The sequence below is a fragment of the Aspergillus luchuensis genome, chromosome 8, assembly GCF_016861625.1.
Source record: "Aspergillus luchuensis IFO 4308 DNA, chromosome 8, nearly complete sequence".
NCBI classification, from domain to species: Eukaryota; Fungi; Ascomycota; class Eurotiomycetes; order Eurotiales; family Aspergillaceae; genus Aspergillus; species Aspergillus luchuensis.
Genome location: NC_054856.1, coordinates 1,928,314 through 1,945,595, shown reverse-complemented (window position 1 = coordinate 1,945,595; position 17,282 = coordinate 1,928,314). Strand labels below are relative to the sequence as shown.

Here is a 17,282-nt window from a genome sequence, read left to right as displayed (position 1 = left end):
ATCGAAAAGCGTGAGATTAATGAAAACATTGGACAGGAAGAAGAGATGGCTGAGGGTAGAAAATAACACTTTCGGAAAGAAAGATAGAATGGGGGAATTGGAGAAACAAAGGTGGACATGAAATCAGAACGGGGAATCAGGCGCAATCACACATATCAAGCGTCGCCTCCAGTTGCAGCGGGCTTGTCGCCTGGTCCCGAATCTGAAGTCGGAGCGCCTCCCTTGTTGAACCCACCGCGACCACCACGGCCGCCCCGTCCGCCCCGGTCGCCGCGGCCAGCACCACCTCGGCCACGGAATCCACGTCCGCGGTTAGTCTCGCTGTCACTGGCACCTCCGCTCTGGTATCCGCGCTGGGGCGCGTTGGCACCACGGTTGCTGCTCTGCCACGTACCGGCATTGCCGCGGTGGCTGCCCCGGTCTTCGAAGAACTTGATGTTGGGCTTACGGGGCTGACCGGCAGGGGTAGGCTTCTTGTGCTCGGCAGGCTGGCGATCGAGAGCAGCCTTGGCCTCCTCGACAGTCGCAAAGTGGACGACATGGTTGTTGTATTTGCCCCATTTCTCAATCTTTGTGATCTTGGCCTTGTCTTCCTCGGGGAAGAGATCACGCACAGCTTGTTCATTCTCAACGTTCGAGACGAAGAGGCCGTTGCTCTGCTTCTTCTCAATCTTGGGCAGCGGAGATTCGGAGGGCTTCTCAGGCTGAGCGGTACCATTGGCCTCAGTAGTCGTGGTTCTCTCCGGGGACGTCACGGCGGGCTGCGCAGCAGGGGCGGCGGCAGGCTGCGGCGTAGCAGGCTTAGGGATCACGGGAACGGGGGATGTACGAGCGGGAGCGGCGGCGGGAGCCTTGGCCTGAGCCGGGGCCTGCTGTTGGGGAAGGGGACCCGTGCGGGCGGGAACAGGCTGGGCCTGACCGAATTGGGGAGCAGCTCCGGGAACGCGAGGCGAGGCAATTCCAGCGGGGGCGCCAGCGGGGACGGGAGCGGGCTGGGCTGGGCCAGCGGGCTGGGGCTTGCCAGTACGGTGGGCAAAGTTGAATCCTTGAGCGCGCATTTCGGTAGCGATGCGGCCCGACTCGATCTCAAGCACCAAGAAGCCGAATGCTGCGTCCGCCAAGTTGAAGTTCCACATGTTCTTGAAGGCGCTTTCGTCGACCTGGCCAGCTGCGTTGCCGGGAGCAGCAGGTCCACCGAATGGGTTGCCACCGTTGGCAACGGTAGGCATCTTGGTGACCACCTCCAGGGCATTGTCAAGCAAAGTCTTCTGAGCCTCGTTCTGCGAAATGGCGGCCTCAACCTCGCCGCGGACAGTCTCCCACACATCATTGAAGGAAGCCTTGGAAGCGGCGAGCTTGCCCCGGTAGTGGTCGAGGGAGGGGTTGACGGAGAATTCGTTGTAGGACGAGCCGTAACGGAAGTGCAAGCCAGCGGAGACGGAGAAATCGGCCTTGAGCGTGACCGACAGCTGGTTCAGCATGCCCTCACGAGCCGGCGACGCGTGCGTGACGAAGATCCGGGTCTCTGAGGGGTCGTATACACGGTTTGCTGTGTCAATCAGCTCTCCCATTTGCAGCAGGGTTGTCCACATGGTGCCTTGACCACCAGCAATAGTAGTCTTGCCCTCGCCATTGTCGAACAGCTTGTGCATAACCACAGCTCCTCCCAGACCCAGGAGACGGAGCTTCACACCGCCAATGTCGAGTAGCCGCGAGTTGGCTTCATCGATGATGTGCAGCTTGTCAACCTTGTACTCTCCCGAACGGAACTTCTCCAACACGCGAACATCCTCGCAGGCACCCCAGACAGTGTAGACAGGAACATCGAGGGTGAGCCGCTTGTCGAGCAGCATAGGAAGCTCTGAGAGGGGTAGCTGATCGGGGGTGAATCGTTGCTTGATCGACTGCTGGGGAGGAGTCTGGGCGATCGTGCGCTTGACATTCTCGGGGAGCAGGGGAGAGTATTGGGCCACGTGCTTTAGAGTCCTAATAGTCGAGATGCAGATTGGTGTTAGTTCGATCGGGTCACATGTTTATCATGCATGAAAGCTCTCTAGCGGCTGGAAGGCAGCTTCACGAATCGGGGGACGGGGAAAGTCACTGACTTGTCTGCAATGCGCTCGAGCGAAGTGTCATCGTAGAAACCGAAGTCACCAGTGTGGATGATATGGTCTGCACGGGCCTGCCTGGCCAACTCATTCAAGGACTTCAGATTACCTGCGCCGAGGAAAAAGCAAAACAGATTTCCCAAATCAGCTCAATCGGGTCTACCAATCCGGGATCGTTACCGGAGCTAGATCCGGAGCACATACCTCGCACGTCCGCAATGCACAGCACTCTGACGGGACCATTCTGAATGATTCGACCATTGTTGGGAAGGAGAGGGGCGGCGCCGGGGACGGGACCAGAAGGAACAGCACCGTTGGGGAGGGGATAGCCTTGAGGACCGAAGTTGTGTGGAGGACGGGGCTAGACAAGGAAAAAAGAGCATGAGGTCAGCACGGAGATGGACAAGATCTTATCTGAGCGCGTTGGAGGATCGCCAACGCGCGGTTTCAGAGGGGGGCATGACGTTGGACAGCCATCACATCACAGCTTAGCTATACGGGGGCAGAAACCAGAGAGGGAGCACTTACAGAAGCCATGAGTAGGGACTGGAAGTAGTGGTCGGAAAAGCGAGAAAGAAAAGGTCAAGAGTAGTTGATGATGAGGCAGAAGGAGAAGGAAAAGAGACGGGGCGAGAGAAGAGGAAGAAGACGAAGAAAGACGATTGGGGGGAAGAAGGAAGCAAGCACGACGAGGCGGTTTGGAACACGGCGAAAGAGAGACTCAGAGTCGCTGCCAGCCGAAGTGATGTCTCCCCGCTTATGTAAGCCCCAGGGGCAGCTTTCCAGCAAACGGGCGCAAGGGACAACAACAACAACACCACCACCACCACCACCCACAACCACTAGGAAAAAAGTAGCAGTAACTAATTAGGACCAGGAGTAACACCGATAGGTGAATGGGCTGATTTCTATGGAGTAACTTGAGAAATCTCTGCAGCGGGTGTTTCCTTAGACTTCATTCACCACAGGGTCGATCTATCTAAGTAGATCTCGCCCAAATCTACACAATGCCCAAGTGACACTTCAAGTCGGGCCCAAACAGGAAAGTACCTGACAGCACTGGCACAGCAGCTAATTCATGCGATGATGGGCATTACCCGTTTACCTCTAATCTACCTCATCATATATACTGTATTCACAATTGATATTGCGACACACAAGAGTCTCTGCCTAGTCTACAGATTCTCTCCCTGGTTCAAAAGAATCTCCTGGCTGCCACTGCCTCCTTTGTTGCCCCCTTCACCAAACATCTGCCTCGACACAGCAGCCTGAAGAGATTTGGGCCCTTGTAGTGCCATCAGGGCAAAATGACCACCCACTGTTGGGCGAGCTCGGCACAATACAGGCACCCCAGGGCTCCGTCCCTTGGCGGATGTGGCAACGTACCGATCGGAGAACGGCCAGTTGTGTTTTCCGTTGGTCATGAAACTCCAGAGATCATCCACAAACTCAGACCGAGTGTCGGCGTCAAATGTGCCTGCCAACCACATGTTCCAGTCCGACTTGGCCCAGTCTTGCCGGTTATCCAACGGAACTCCATATTCGGCTCGAACCGACTTGAAGAAGGTATTTCCCATTTCGTATGCCGCTTTGGGGAAGGTCTGAAGATCCAACAGTACATCTGGGTAGAGGTTGTATGGAATCTTCCACGAGGCTGGCTTGTCGGGGTATTGCAGCACGAAGTGTGTCTTATTCCCGTCTGTTCCCCGGCCCTGGGTGAAGAACAGATCCGCGCGCGCTTCGCCGATTTCAGAGTATTCGGAAAGTCCCGTTAGTTCGCCGAATGCCTTGATACCGACGGCCGCCTTGATGGCAAGGTTTGTCTCATTGGCAAGTGCACCAGCCGCGTCGTTGGAAGACAGCTGCTTGGTGATATCAACACCATTATCGACCAAGTAGTCCGCATAGCCCCTCAGGAGGTCAGTGTACTGGGCGGCCCATTCGGTGTCACCCGTTGCTCGCACGTAGGCCAGGATCAGTACCATTAGATTTCCACATTCCTCGATCGGCATTGGCTCGGCTTTTTGATTGTCATGCCCGATGGCATTGGGGTAATGCTTGCCCATGTCGTGGATCACATACGGCTTTTGCCAGCGGCCAGCAGCCAGGTACCTCATCATCGGTTCCAGCAGAAGGCGGATGTAGTCCGGGTCCAGAACGTAGTAGATCGGGAAGGCGGGCATGATAACGTCCACTGTGTTGAGGTTGCCATTGCTGGAAAGCTCCTTGATGAATGCCAGAACATCGGTGGTGTCGAGAGTGTCATTAGGAATGGTCACCTCTATCCCTCCATACGCCTGGCGAGCCGACAGTGTGACGATATCGGCGTACTTCTGACCAGCTGCCGCTTTGGCTTGCTTGGCCATCTCCGTATCGAGCACCCGAGACTCCTGCAGAGCGGCGGGATAGTCGTCAAGGAAGTAAGAAACCGCGTCGTGGCTATCCGGGTACTGCGATCGGTAATATCCGGTGTATGGCTTGCCCAGGTAATTAATGGACTCTTCGCGCACATGTCCAACGGCAAATGTCACTGCTTCTCCACTGTCAACCCTTCCTAAGTCGTGCGAAAGGGCTACAATCCCTCCTGGAGCCCATGACTGGCGGTTGTCGACCAGCCTCCCGGTACTGACAAACTGAGAGCGCACATCGCCCCGTTTCCCAGATGAGAAAGAGAGTTTAGACCTAGAAGTTGGGCGAGAGGCGAAGATCGCCTCGCCCCAAGTGGCCATGTCATCTACTTCCGAGTAAGGGACGCCGTTCTTCAACCCCAACGAAAAGACGGCCGTGGAGCCGATCTCACGGAAACCACGTGTAGTGTGTTGTGGCTTGCCCGTCCATCTTCCGTCGATACTAGAGTAGATCTGAATGCTCTTAGAATTACCCTCCGATACAGAAACGGTCAAGTAGCCTTTCCCACCAAACGGTCAGTTTACTGAAATACGATAAGCTCAGCTGAAGTTAGGATATCTTACTGAAAGGGAGGGACTGTCGCAGATAGTTTGAGGGCGATATGGGCGAGAAAAAGTCCAGAGTGAAAACCACCGAACCAGCGGAAAGAGTAAACACCGAATGAGTCGCAGTATACTCGGCGCTTCGAACGATAGCAGGACGGATGTTCTCGCCCGGATTCTTGACGCTCATCAAACTGTACGCTTGGCCATCTACGCGAGCCATAACCGACCAGGTGAGACTCTGTCCCGCCCAGAACTGAGGCTCCGCATACGGCAATGTCTGAACCTGATCGCTGGGCATCCATGACGAGAGATAGGGACTCCGGACAGCCAGCGGATAGGATGGAGGTAGCGCTGGCTGATGATCAACGAGAGCACGCTCTCGTGGGGAAAATGCGGAGAGAAGCATGGTAGTGAGCGAGCCAATACCGAGGCTCTTGGTGAAGTCTAGATACATGTTGAAGTAACTACTTCCCGGAGATCCAGCCGTGGAGGTAGTCAAATATAATGGGAATTTTACTGTCCGCCAGCATGGAAGACAGCAATGGGATGGGGAGGATGATGATGATGATGATGAAGTGAAACGGAGAGTGGGGTTAGAGCGGAGTTCAGTGCTGAAGTTCAATGGGGAGAAAAGGCACCCCTGGCTGGCTGGATGGAGCTCTCTCGTCGATCTCGTGGGCGTCGTCAGCCGTGCATTTCGTCATTGGAGCTTGAGCTGGCGTGGCAGCCTGGCCAGACGCGCTCAGGAACCCGCCCGGCCCCTGGCACCTTTGACGACGCAGTGGAGCTAGTCACACCATCGGCGATAAACACCATGTTGGTCGCGTTGCAGACTAATTACCATGGAAGCGCTGGGACGGGCTGGTTGTCATGAGTCGATGATTCGATGATCTCCCTGGTTAAAAGGCCCGGAATGCGGGGATGCCGTTTTTGGAATAGTGCCATTTTCCCCAGCTTAAATTGAACTAATCTACGTACAATACAGAGTGAGGAAGCAGTATGAGGTATTCCTAACACGTTTAGATATTTTAAATTCAAACAGTATAAGTAAAAGCCAAAGCTTGCAGCAGACTGAATACTTAGTCCATCCATCCTACAACTGAGACTTCTCAATCCTTCTGCCGATCTCATCGAAGTGGATCTGCTTCCCTGTCACCAACGCCTCCTGAAGGTATGCGCCAATCTCAACAGCCTTGACTGCGTTGGACAACTTGAGTGGTAGTGGTTTGTTATCCAAGCAACAGGCAGTGAATTCATTTGCCTCGTTCACAAAGGCACCTCCGAAGCGCCCGTGGAAGTTGGCAGGGACCTCGCGAGTGATGCCTCCATTGTGGTAGTAATTGACAAAGTTGCGTTGTGGGTTGATGTTCACAGACAGCTTCCCCTCGGTGCCAATAACCTCCGTCGTATCTTCTTGTCCGTGGGGCATCATTCGAGAGCAGTAGTAGTAGGCGATCTTGCCATGGTGAAACTCGACAATTCCGACGGCGTTGTCGTAGTCCTTGTACTTCTTCAACTCAGGCTGGACAGCCGTGATGCCATGGGCGGAGATGCTCTTAGGAACCGAGTCTTCCCCCATGAACCACAAAGTCAAGTCGATGTCATGCACAGACATGTCAACAAACACACCACCCGACCACGCTGCGTAAGCAACGTAGAAGCCCGAGGGGTCGTACTTGTCACAGGTCTGGCTTCTCACGATGGAAGGACGCCCGATCATGCCCTGGCTGATCTTATCGTAGACCTCGCGATAGGAGTCATCGAATCTCCGAGAAAAGCCACACATCACCTTCAAGTGTGGCTTAGTCTTGGCCTTTTGCGCAACTGCTCTGCACTACCAAGGAGTTAGCCATATGCAAGTGTGGGAGGGGTAACTACGGCTAGGGATCCAGTTTTATTAGATAATTGAGACATACCACTTCCACATCAATTGACAATGGCTTTTCACAAAGAACGTGTAGGTCTCTGTCGATAGCTTTCATTGTCTCCTCGGCATGTACCGAGGTTGCCGTCCCGATGACGACTGCTTGCAAGCCGGGGTGCTCCAGCATCTTGTCGTAGTTGTCATATAATGTAACTCCATACGGCTCTAGGTGTTGTCTGCCCCATGTGATTTCAGCTGGGTCGGGGGAGAAGGCTGCGACAACTTCGGCCCGGGGGGTTTGGTGAAGGAAGTTATGGACATGGACCTTGCCTATCCGGCCCAGACCAGCCATACCAACTTTTAGCTTTTGAATAGGCATTGTGAGATAGAAGTCTGTACGTAAATGAAGAAGAAGAGTGAGATTGGCTTCGAGAATTCAATATAAGATGTTCACAAGATCTTTTGTTGAGGGGAAGGAAATGAAACCTACTGGGGGAGATCCAGAGGCCTTATATGTTCTGGAGGCTTCAAAGTACATTGTCCTGAGTCCAGCCATGCTGATGGGAAAAGTTTCCTTCTTCAACCTCCAAGCCCATATTTCCTCTCTGTAGATGGGCAGCAATTGAGTTTCTGCGTTGTTTATGCAATGGAGCGGAGAGAGATTCATGCTTCGATAGACAGTGTGTAGAACCAAGACGGGTGGAGTTGCTCACTCCAGACGGAAAGACTTGCCGTCATCCACAAAGCATGGAATTGGCGCGACTGATTGGATGATCCTCTGCAACACACCGCGGGGCGTCCCCACTCAACATTGTTTGGGCAAGGCTTTCCATAACATTGATGCTCCCCTACAGACAGACTGGGTGGCTATCGGTGTGATCATTCTTGTCATTCCTTGATTCTCAAGCTTCTACCCCATATAGAACTCACTTTCAGATTCACTGAGTGCGGGGTATCCTCCAAATGTACATCAAGGGGTTTAGGGGTGGGGGATGATGGCACGGCAAGAAAGATTATGAAAAGTACAACAACCGGAAAGAAAGCCATCACGCTGAGCTGCTCTCAATTAAATTTCTCTTGACTGGATCGCTCGAAATATCCGAGTTGAACGAAGCGATGTGGCTGTGAGATGATTTTATGCGCGCCCGAAAGAAAAGTAGGATCCCCATCCTCTTTGCTTCATCCAAGCATTTCTGTGCGGTCGGCTTGGATCAACGCCAGCATTCTTCTCTATATCTGGCTGAATCTCTTCGTGTTTCAAAGGTTGGGATCTAGATCCGTCCCTTTCGGTCGGTGTATTGCCACTCAACGATCTTTCCGTGGCCTCTGTGACTGCTTCATCTGGTAAGGTGGCTGATTTAGGTGTCTTCAAGCTCCTCTTCTTTACAGTAATGAACACAACGGTGAATAGTACTATGACAGCGGAATTGTCAGTGCCTGTTCGACCACTTAACCAACACTTTTGATTCTGTTTCAATTCTCAGAGACATACCACCGATAACCAACACCAATGCCACGATGGTGCATAAAATAATCATTCCTTTAGAGGAAACATTTTGCGTCGTTGAAGATGACTCTGATTCTCCATCTCCGTCCTGGCTGTCGACACTATTAAGTATACCTTCTGCGACCGCTGGTGATGATAGCACACATAACACCAACCACAAAGGCTGTATTGAGTACATGGAGACGCCGATCATGTTTGGAGTACAAAATGTGAGATACGCCGAGAGATTATTTGAATCGATAACTGATACTTGAAAATCAAAGATTAGGTGAGAGTAGTCAGGCATGGCGAGAGCGCTCAGCATATCATATATGGGAGTTGATGGGGTCAACAGGGGTGCGCGATTTGTGAAGATTCTGCTGGTGTACGCAGCACTACGACATCTTATTCTGTGATAGGCTTAACTGTGACAGCCTAATCCTGAAGATGGGCTGGAGTGTTTGACTGTGTGGGAAGGCCCGGGATCATGCAGTTTCACTGGTTTGAGGGTGAAACGCAAACGTCAAATCGGAGACGCGGAACTTCACTTAGTGGCATACCGGCGCCAACTGCAACCACCATCTCTGCATAGACTTTGATGAGTGTCCAATTATAAAGGTGGCTTGGCCGCCGATGCACGATGGCTCCATAAGTCTTCAGACGTTCTGCATTTGCTCGGGCGCAAGTGAGGCTGCGTCGGACCATTTGGACGAATGATCACAATTATACACCTGCGCTACAAGAAAAGCGAATGCGACATCACCAAATTTAGCTCTGCAGAACGTCATATCTCTGGAGAGAAATCTTGTGACCTTGATCTTCCAGGGAATGGCAGAGCTATACGTTGGGTATTATCATATGGCAGTGATAATTGAGGTGTGGAATAGATGGCAGTGCCATCTTTTCCAGCCCATAATTGGCCCGGTGAGGCGCCTTGTCGGCCTTGTAAGACAACTGTCTTTTCTTTAACCTGACACCGATCCAAATGTCAACGATTGACATCCTGGATTTCATAGAGGTCAGGTAGCAAAAACAGTGATGTTAGATGGCTATTTAGCTTGAATCCACAATGACTAGTAATTAGTAGGTAACAGTACCAGTGACACATACACTTGTCAGTATGTTGTGCAGTCACAATTCAGCCTCGGTAGAAATAACAACAGGACATTATCATGCTCGATTCGGCAGCCACTGGCTTCCGTTTGTGCATTTTCACTATTCAAGTCACGAGGGGTTATCTGTTTTGGTCACTCAGGATACTTCTTGTCCCGTTCCTCTCTCTTCACAAGACTTGCGGGCCATATGAGGGAGACTGCATTGTGAACTACGCATACGAAGAGTACAGACGTGAAAACAGCAACTTATATTGTGTTCTTCTGTGCTGTCGCCCTCAGGAACCCATATCTTTACAAGGCTAGTCACTTTCTTATCTACTGTGTTATTATAAACCCCCGTCGCTTGCTAGACACTGAAAACCCAGGATCTGATAATTAAACTTCTCAGTCATTCACGATGCTGAACGAGCAAGAGCCGATATCCGAGGCGGATTCTACAGTATGCCCCGATATTACGAATCTCGCCGATGGGACTACCTATGACGAGGTGGAAGAATTGCTACTCTTGCATTTGGCAGATCAAAATGACCCCCTCCCGCCAGAGCTCGAAGCAACTACGGTCTCAGAGGAGGAGAGACAGATGCCTAGTAGACAGGTTTCCCCACTACTCATGGAACGCCCCAAGAGTTCTGGTATTGACATGACAGCTTTTTGCTTCCAGAGGCCTACTCAGGGTCCAAATTTGTTCTCCCTGCAGCCAGCAAAACGCTCCTCACTGAATACCATGCCTCCTGGGGCTGATGCTCATCTCGATGGTGGCAAAGGTGTATCCTTTGCCACTCGAAAAGCACTAGGAAAAGAAAGGTAGTAATATGCCTGACAGTTGTTGGTAGGCTAACCTTCGTTTGATGTACAGTTCTTCATATCCAGCGAACTCGCATACCAGCACACGTAATGTAAACGTGAATCCGCGAAATGGATCTCTCGAACCACAAGTACCAGAGGACACCTCTTTAGAGACAACACAGGGCAAGGTGCATGCTGGGCATGACTTGCACGATTTGCATGCTGCAGCTAGTTCTGTGCCCCAAGTCGGCCAACGCTCGTCCGCTGATTCAGGGGCAATCCCCCCAGAAGATGCAGCGCTCAGTATGTGCAGCACAATGAAATGAGTGATTGTAACTGACCTGTTAATTCAGACAGACGTACCACTTCTATGGGACACAGAAAAGTAGGCAGCAAACAAATCATGTCTCTCCTTCCCTGCTGACGAGAGTCCAGAACACCGAAAGAAACGAAGTGACAGGCCATGGAAGCAAGGCAGTTAACGCACGTATCTCTGATGAATCACTGAGAAGACCAGATCAAAGCAAAGCGACCGAGCAAAATTTGTTGGTTGGTAGAAATCAAACATCAAGAATCACAAAGCGTCGCCGTTTAAACAAGAAAAGCACATTCAGTGCCAGACTCCTATCCACTGGTGGCTCTGAAGACGGAGAACCCAAATTATCAGAAGAAGATCTATTCCAGTTGCTAATCAACCGTATCAGAGATCGCGAGAAAAGTGCAATGGTCGCCTCCAATATGAAAGAGGAAATGGAGGCCAAGATTAAAAAGGCGGCAGAGGAGAACAATATACTGAAAGGCCAACTGGAAGAATCTTGCCAGCATATCCAGAAGCAATCATCTCAGCTCCAAGTCTACAAGTCCCGCATGGAAACATGGAGGTCGAAGTTCGCGAAGTTTAGAAGCTTCTTGAATGAACTTGGCTGCGACTTTCAGAGTTTACGTGGGGAGGCTATTCAGCTCAAAGGAACAAGGAAAGAATTGTTGATTGAGAGAAATGAAATAAGCACCAGCATAAAAGAAGCGAAAGCACAGTTAGCTAAGGTTTCAACTGACGCAGAACATAAACGGGGTGAACTTTCAAAGGTGGAGAGCCAAAACGACCTGCTCAAGCAAAGTCTGAAAGATGCCGAGGAAAGATCGAATTACCTTTTGACGCAGCTGTCGGATGAGAAGAAACGATCAAGTCTTCTTGAAGTCTACATACAAAATTGTGCCAGAGCTCAGTCCACCAAATTGGACAAGATTATGTCTCATCAACGTGAGATCAGAGGGGGTTTCGATGCTGCCTTAAAAAGTCTGGGCGATCAACATGTTGCTTCCATAAAGGCCCTCCAAGAGGGTCTGAGCTGTGATTTCAGCGGTTGTTTAGCCTCACTCAGAGAATTGTGGGAGGGTACCTCGTCAGGAAAGGCTGACGTAGCAGCATGCACAGCCATTATCCACGCCTTCGCAGCACGGTAAGCTTGATAATTTGAGGGTAGAATCCTGTCAGTTAACTAATATGGCTCTTTAGCATGGACTCGGCGATGCACCAGCTGGATGCTGGTATTGCAAGGGGGACCGAGGCAACTGCAGGCCTGACCGAGAGTCTGAAAGCACAGACTGAGATTATCGGGAAGCATGTTGTTAGCGAAAATCAGCTTGTGGCAAAGATTTCGAAAGATTCAGAAACTAATGAGAGTTTGCGAAACGCGCTTCGAGAATTGGCGGCCGCCAATGAGGATATAAACGTCTCAATGAAGGGGCTAGAGGCGAGGGAAAGCGGTCTTCTCGATCAATTTACAGCTCTGGAAGCCAGTCTATCGGCGATGCAGCTACCAGACCAGAGACAGATTCTAAAAGAAGAGACTCAACGGTTTGAGCAGACACTTGCTGAAATGGAAAGAAAGATCCAAAGTTTGTCGGAACAGTCCAAGTTGGCCGAGGAAGCCTTGAGAAACAAGGATCTTGAAAATCAGGCATTGAGAGGATCGCTGGAAACTGCATCAGCAAAGGTGGAAGATGATGATTCTCGCGTCCGGAGGTGCGAAGCGGAAGTAGCAACACTGAAGGATGAGGTCAAGTCTGTGGAGGCAAGAGTCCGTAAAGAGCTCAGTAGAGCTAGTGTTGTCTCCCGAGAACAGGATCGAGCAAGATACGAGCAGAAGATCCATGAACTCTTACGAGGGAAATCAGAGATTGAGAGAAATTTGAGCAAGGTGTCCATGCAGTTGGCTGAGACACGGCGAGATCTAGTAAGTTTCAATACGATTGAGGGGCAGAAACATACTGATGCAAGAAAGATGCTGCGCGAAGACAAGATGAAGCAGCGAGTGAATGAACTGGAACTCCTGGTAAGCAAGCATGAAACTCTGTTACTGTCAAGATGCTGACTAGTATAGCTTGGGTCCAAAGAAAAGGAGAATGAGCGTCTCAAGAATGACCTATCTGAGATAACATCCAAGCTAGAGGAGGAGAAGCACGAAGCTGCAAGACTTGAAGAGGTGGCGTCGTCGAGCGCGGCGGAGCAGGCATCTCTTCAGCATCAGATTGAAGAAGCTGCTCACCGGATTTCATGTCTTGAGGGTGAATGCTCCAGAATCAGCAAAGAGGGATCAAAGTCGATCGAGAATATTGAAAGCAAACATGACATGCTCTGCAAGGAGTTGCAGAAAAAGGAAGATGAGTGTGTTCTTATCCAGTCACAGCTCAAGGCTACGATTTCAGAAAAGGCGGAACTCGAATGCAGCAAAGGGAGGGCGGCAGAAGAGATAAAATCACTACTCAGAAGGGTCCAAAATTCCGAGAAGTGGATGAACAAACTGAAAGCAACGCTTGGTCAAGCGGGCCTTGTCACACCTGATCAGCCAGCCTCGGAAGCATGGAGCAGCCTGGAAACTAGTTTGCGCACAGTTATTAGCAGAGATGCCGCCTGCAATTCCTTGAACTCATCTCCTGGTGGCAACCAAGATGTTGGTGGCTCGAAGGCGCGAAGTTCGACTCTAGGACAGGATGTCTACAAGGCTACAGAAGTGATCTACAAAGCAGAAAGTTTTCAAGCAAGCATTATCTCTTCGCCCTTCCCAGCAAAAGCTAACCCGACAGAAAACGACGCCGCAAAACAGTCTTTCTGCTCCGCGCAGAACCCCAATATTGTACCTTTTTCAAGCTTCCGCCAACGGTCACCGACAGATAGTTCTGTCTTCGGTAATGACCAGGATGATCTTGCAGCTATGCTACTTCTTACTTCAGAGCAACAGGTTCCGAATGAGGTCCATTCGGTTAACAAGCCCGTCGAAGCCCAATCGACAGGATCAGCCAGCGTCGCTGTGTCAGCCAAGAGCAAAGTGCTCCAGCCAGACCCTCAAGACATGAATGATGAGAAGGCACTCGAAACGAAGTGCAGCACTAGAGGAACTGCAACTAAATCAAAAGGCGTCACTTTCGAGGCACAGAGTACAGCATCCCCAGGGCAGAAACGTAAATTATCGGCCAGGAGCAATATCAGTCCAAGTCAGTGGCGGAGCCAGTCTATCGAGGACAGACCAGCCCGTCTAAATCGACGCACATATGCCAGGGCTCGTCAACCCGCGACTCGAACACTGGCAAATCTTGAGGAACAATCGACCTGTTTACCTAGGAATGAGATTGCTGATGAAGCTGCGCATGCTACCGCATCTTGCTCCATTGGAAGCAAACGAGCAAAGGCTTCTGTGGATCAGAAGCCACAAACAAAGCCCGTCAGCGAGTACTTCGAGCGCAAGCCGAGCCCCAAGAAGCTTGCTTCCGGAAGCAGCAGGCCTTCTTCATTGAATGCCAGCCAGGGGACCAATTTAAAGCGAGCAGCTAGAGGTAAGGGAACAGGGCGAAAGACACGAGGTAAGACGCAGGATAAGAAGTCAAATCAAGCACACTAACCCAATAGGTGATCATTACAATGCTCGCTTCAGCCGAGGAGCCTGAGGGGTACATGGACAAATACGTCAGACAGCAGTCGGGGGAAGAATGACTCTGTACCTGTTTTTCTTCAATTTGTGCACCTTCTATCTTACCCGGCGTGATAATCGGGAGGTGAGAAAAACATATCCCTACCTCAATTTCCGCAACACAGAATGTCTGAAGCTTTCGAAATAATGTTATATGCGTCAACACAAATAAATTGATAAATGAAGATTGATTCAACCCAGAATGTCTTGCTCTAAACGCCACAATATAACACCGAAAAAGATACACAGCTCGAACGTCCACGGAAGCCTGTCGTTATGATCCAGCCTCCACGACCATCCTCGCCACTGCACCGTCTAATATACATGATCGTCTCATATCGATAAAAAAGATCCTGTGATGGCTCACCCCAAATCCAGCCGGTAGATACGGTATCGGTATTGGTATCGGTATCTCGCAAGTCGTCTCGTAGCGGTTAACCGTAGAAAAGAAGCCGAAGCTTAGCGAAGCGCAACTATCGTCAGAAGTTGCCTCTTAACCACCCACTCTCTCCCAGCAAGATATATGGACACCGTCCACCCGAGCAGGTATTCGAAACGAAACCACCGAATAAACAAAAAGAAAATAATAGTATCCGGAATGTGAAGATGGCTTATTTATTCCTTCCACCCTTCGTAGCCTCCAAAAACAGGACCTTCTTCTTCACGACGGGGTCGTACTTGAGCATACTGAGCGGACGGTGCGTACGGGGACGGATCATCGTGCGATAGAAACCGGTCATGGCCATGGAGATGAGACGCACGGTGATAGTGCGCGACTTGACTGTATGATGCCATCTTTTGTTAGTTATCATCCATCATCATAGGTGGGTTTCCGCAGTGTTACTGCTGCCGGTGCAGTCGAGCTTTGTGGGAATTTTCGGCGCAAGTGTAGAGCCATGGGGAATGTGTTAACGTACCTTTCTTGGCCATTTTGATGTGCTTTTGGGGGAGATTAAGCTTGAGGGGGTGGATTGGCTGGGCTTCGAGTCGAGGGACTTGCGGAGTTGCGCCGGAGAAGTTTGGGAGGATTGGATTGGGATGCGGGCACGTGATGGGGGTGTTTCCTGATTGGGGATGGTTGGTTAGTGGTGGGTTATAGTTGGGAATGTGTCATGTGACTGCACGTGGTACAATGGGTCTAAGCTGTGTACTTGAGAATTGCTGAGATACTTTTGGCGCGATCAATATGGCCACTACTTAGGGTCAACTTAAATACTAGTATCTGGTGGAATGCCAGCCGGCCAGTGAAAGGGATGAGCTGGGGCGGCAGACATGATGGTGTGTTGACATCGGCTCGACTGACATCCAAACTAGGTCAGCTGGACATACTGTATTCGAGAAATGGAAAGCTGGACCCAGGTGTGGACGCGATGAAGGTGTCCTAGGGTCTTCAGCCAAAATAAAGAAGCCCTTTTCACCGAACTAGCCCGGCTAGCTCAATCGGTAGAGCGTGAGACTCTTAATCTCAAGGCTGCGGGTTCGAGCCCCGCGTTGGGCTTTCTTTTTGTTTTTCGATTGTTGGTTCTCTTAGATCCATAAGCATCCGCTACTAGTCCTTGTGCTGTGGGGCTTTTTTTTAGCTGTCAATTGAGTGGATTTTGTGTGAATACGGATGGCCTCGATGAAGAAAGGTCGACTACACTACTCGTAATATTCTGCCGCATGAGCGTCTCAGCGCATTTCTTACTGAGGGACTCTTTGTCGTAACATTCGAGAATTCTACTACATAAACCTTGACGCTCCTTGTTAGCTGCCTAGGGCATCTACGAGATCCCAGTACCTTTTACCCATGCTACGCAACCACAGTGGTCAGTCACATAGTGCAGCCCTGAATTCACCTCGGAACCTGTCCGTCTGTCTCCCCAAGGTCAACAGCCACACATCGCATATGCTATGTTCAATGCTACCTCGATACCATTGCTGGCTTCTCTCTCCACCCAGTACACAGCATAAAGTATAACACAAGCGCCTCTCCAACCATTGACCCACAAGCAAGTGTCCAGACAAGTCTGACAGCATACTACAAACTCACTTACGATGGTGTGATAACGTACTTGTTGTCTCTGTCCCATGGACCTCAATGCATATATCCCCCTTCCAACATAATATACGTACATCCAAGTGGATCCCCATTTCTTCAGTAACCTACCTATTCTGTCCAATATCGTCTACTATTATGATCATCACCGACCACTCTAGACTGACGCACAGACACATCTCCCCATGAATAACATAGCTAAATCACCCGATAACAGACGTCGATCTCACTAGTCCAGAGTCTGGACAGCACTTGACCTCTCCACTCTTAGCCAACTAGCCAGGTTTCAGGTTTCAGAATCAAACCAGCAATGTTGTGGACGATGATGATGATGAGCTAGCCTAACCCCGGGCCGTGCTATAGCTCCATAGTAGGTACTATCTTCGGAGAATTACCCCATCTCTATCTTTTCCCCGATAGACGTATACATTAGTACTTGCCAATGATCAATAGATTCTGGGCTTGAAGCTATCCACAATAACCGAAAAGGGTATTAGCACACCCCGGTAATAGCTATCTCAACTGCCGATGGCAACTATATTTAGTAGTTGTTGCTAGCTAGCTAGTAGCTACGTACAGCACAGACACAGCAATCTCTCACTACTAACTGACTAGTAAGTATCTAGATAGTAGCAGTACCTGCCCAACAGCCCCATACTACTACCCCCGAAGTACCTAATTAACAACAGGAAACAACATCCCATCCCATCCGTATCAACATGATCCACAACATGTTACTATACTAGCACCCGGGCTAGTACCCGCTGATCCGGCCGGAAGCAAAAGTACCACCACCACCACCACCACTACCACCACTATCTTACTTACTACGTATACGTACATAGTACCCACCCTCTACCACCCACTACACAGAACAGTCAAACGGTCACTCGCTGTCACTGTGGCATACACTACATACCCACTAAGTATAGCTACTATCCCCACCATGTACCCAAAGTACCC

The 17,282-nt window shown here is 50.6% G+C and overlaps 6 protein-coding genes and 1 non-coding gene across 7 annotated transcripts; 2 read left to right on the top strand and 5 right to left on the bottom strand.

Annotated features, from left to right (window-relative positions):
• Positions 1 to 155: 155 nt before the first annotated feature.
• On the bottom strand, positions 156 to 2,645 carry AKAW2_80693S (uncharacterized protein; the record flags this gene model as incomplete). The annotated part of the gene is made up of 4 exons (XM_041681741.1): positions 156 to 1,986; positions 2,106 to 2,217; positions 2,313 to 2,469; positions 2,637 to 2,645. 4 exons carry the CDS (start codon positions 2,643 to 2,645, stop codon positions 156 to 158), a joined length of 2,109 nt encoding a protein of 702 aa, XP_041548654.1.
• Positions 2,646 to 3,283: 638 nt separating this feature from the next.
• Positions 3,284 to 5,516, bottom strand: AKAW2_80692S (putative glutaminase; the record flags this gene model as incomplete). The annotated part of the gene is made up of 2 exons (XM_041681740.1): positions 3,284 to 5,016; positions 5,081 to 5,516. The coding sequence occupies 2 exons, from the start codon at positions 5,514 to 5,516 to the stop codon at positions 3,284 to 3,286; spliced, it is 2,169 nt and encodes a 722-aa protein (XP_041548653.1).
• A 639-nt stretch (positions 5,517 to 6,155) lies between these two features.
• AKAW2_80691S (putative NAD binding Rossmann fold oxidoreductase) lies at positions 6,156 to 7,305 on the bottom strand (the record flags this gene model as incomplete). Its single annotated transcript, XM_041681739.1, has 2 exons — positions 6,156 to 6,896; positions 6,979 to 7,305. The coding sequence occupies 2 exons, from the start codon at positions 7,303 to 7,305 to the stop codon at positions 6,156 to 6,158; spliced, it is 1,068 nt and encodes a 355-aa protein (XP_041548652.1).
• A 756-nt stretch (positions 7,306 to 8,061) lies between these two features.
• Positions 8,062 to 8,737, bottom strand: AKAW2_80690S (uncharacterized protein; the record flags this gene model as incomplete). The annotated part of the gene is made up of 2 exons (XM_041681738.1): positions 8,062 to 8,339; positions 8,419 to 8,737. 2 exons carry the CDS (start codon positions 8,735 to 8,737, stop codon positions 8,062 to 8,064), a joined length of 597 nt encoding a protein of 198 aa, XP_041548651.1.
• Positions 8,738 to 9,924: 1,187 nt separating this feature from the next.
• On the top strand, positions 9,925 to 14,258 carry AKAW2_80689A (uncharacterized protein; the record flags this gene model as incomplete). Its single annotated transcript, XM_041681737.1, has 8 exons — positions 9,925 to 10,331; positions 10,384 to 10,616; positions 10,667 to 10,698; positions 10,749 to 11,773; positions 11,830 to 12,550; positions 12,599 to 12,649; positions 12,698 to 14,174; positions 14,221 to 14,258. 8 exons carry the CDS (start codon positions 9,925 to 9,927, stop codon positions 14,256 to 14,258), a joined length of 3,984 nt encoding a protein of 1,327 aa, XP_041548650.1.
• A 634-nt stretch (positions 14,259 to 14,892) lies between these two features.
• On the bottom strand, positions 14,893 to 15,211 carry AKAW2_80688S (mitochondrial 54S ribosomal protein bL33m; the record flags this gene model as incomplete). The annotated part of the gene is made up of 2 exons (XM_041681736.1): positions 14,893 to 15,062; positions 15,199 to 15,211. 2 exons carry the CDS (start codon positions 15,209 to 15,211, stop codon positions 14,893 to 14,895), a joined length of 183 nt encoding a protein of 60 aa, XP_041548649.1.
• A 495-nt stretch (positions 15,212 to 15,706) lies between these two features.
• AKAW2_t80023A lies at positions 15,707 to 15,779 on the top strand. Its single transcript has one exon. It is a non-coding gene; the product is annotated as a tRNA-Lys (tRNA).
• The last annotated feature ends 1,503 nt before the right edge of the window (positions 15,780 to 17,282 follow it).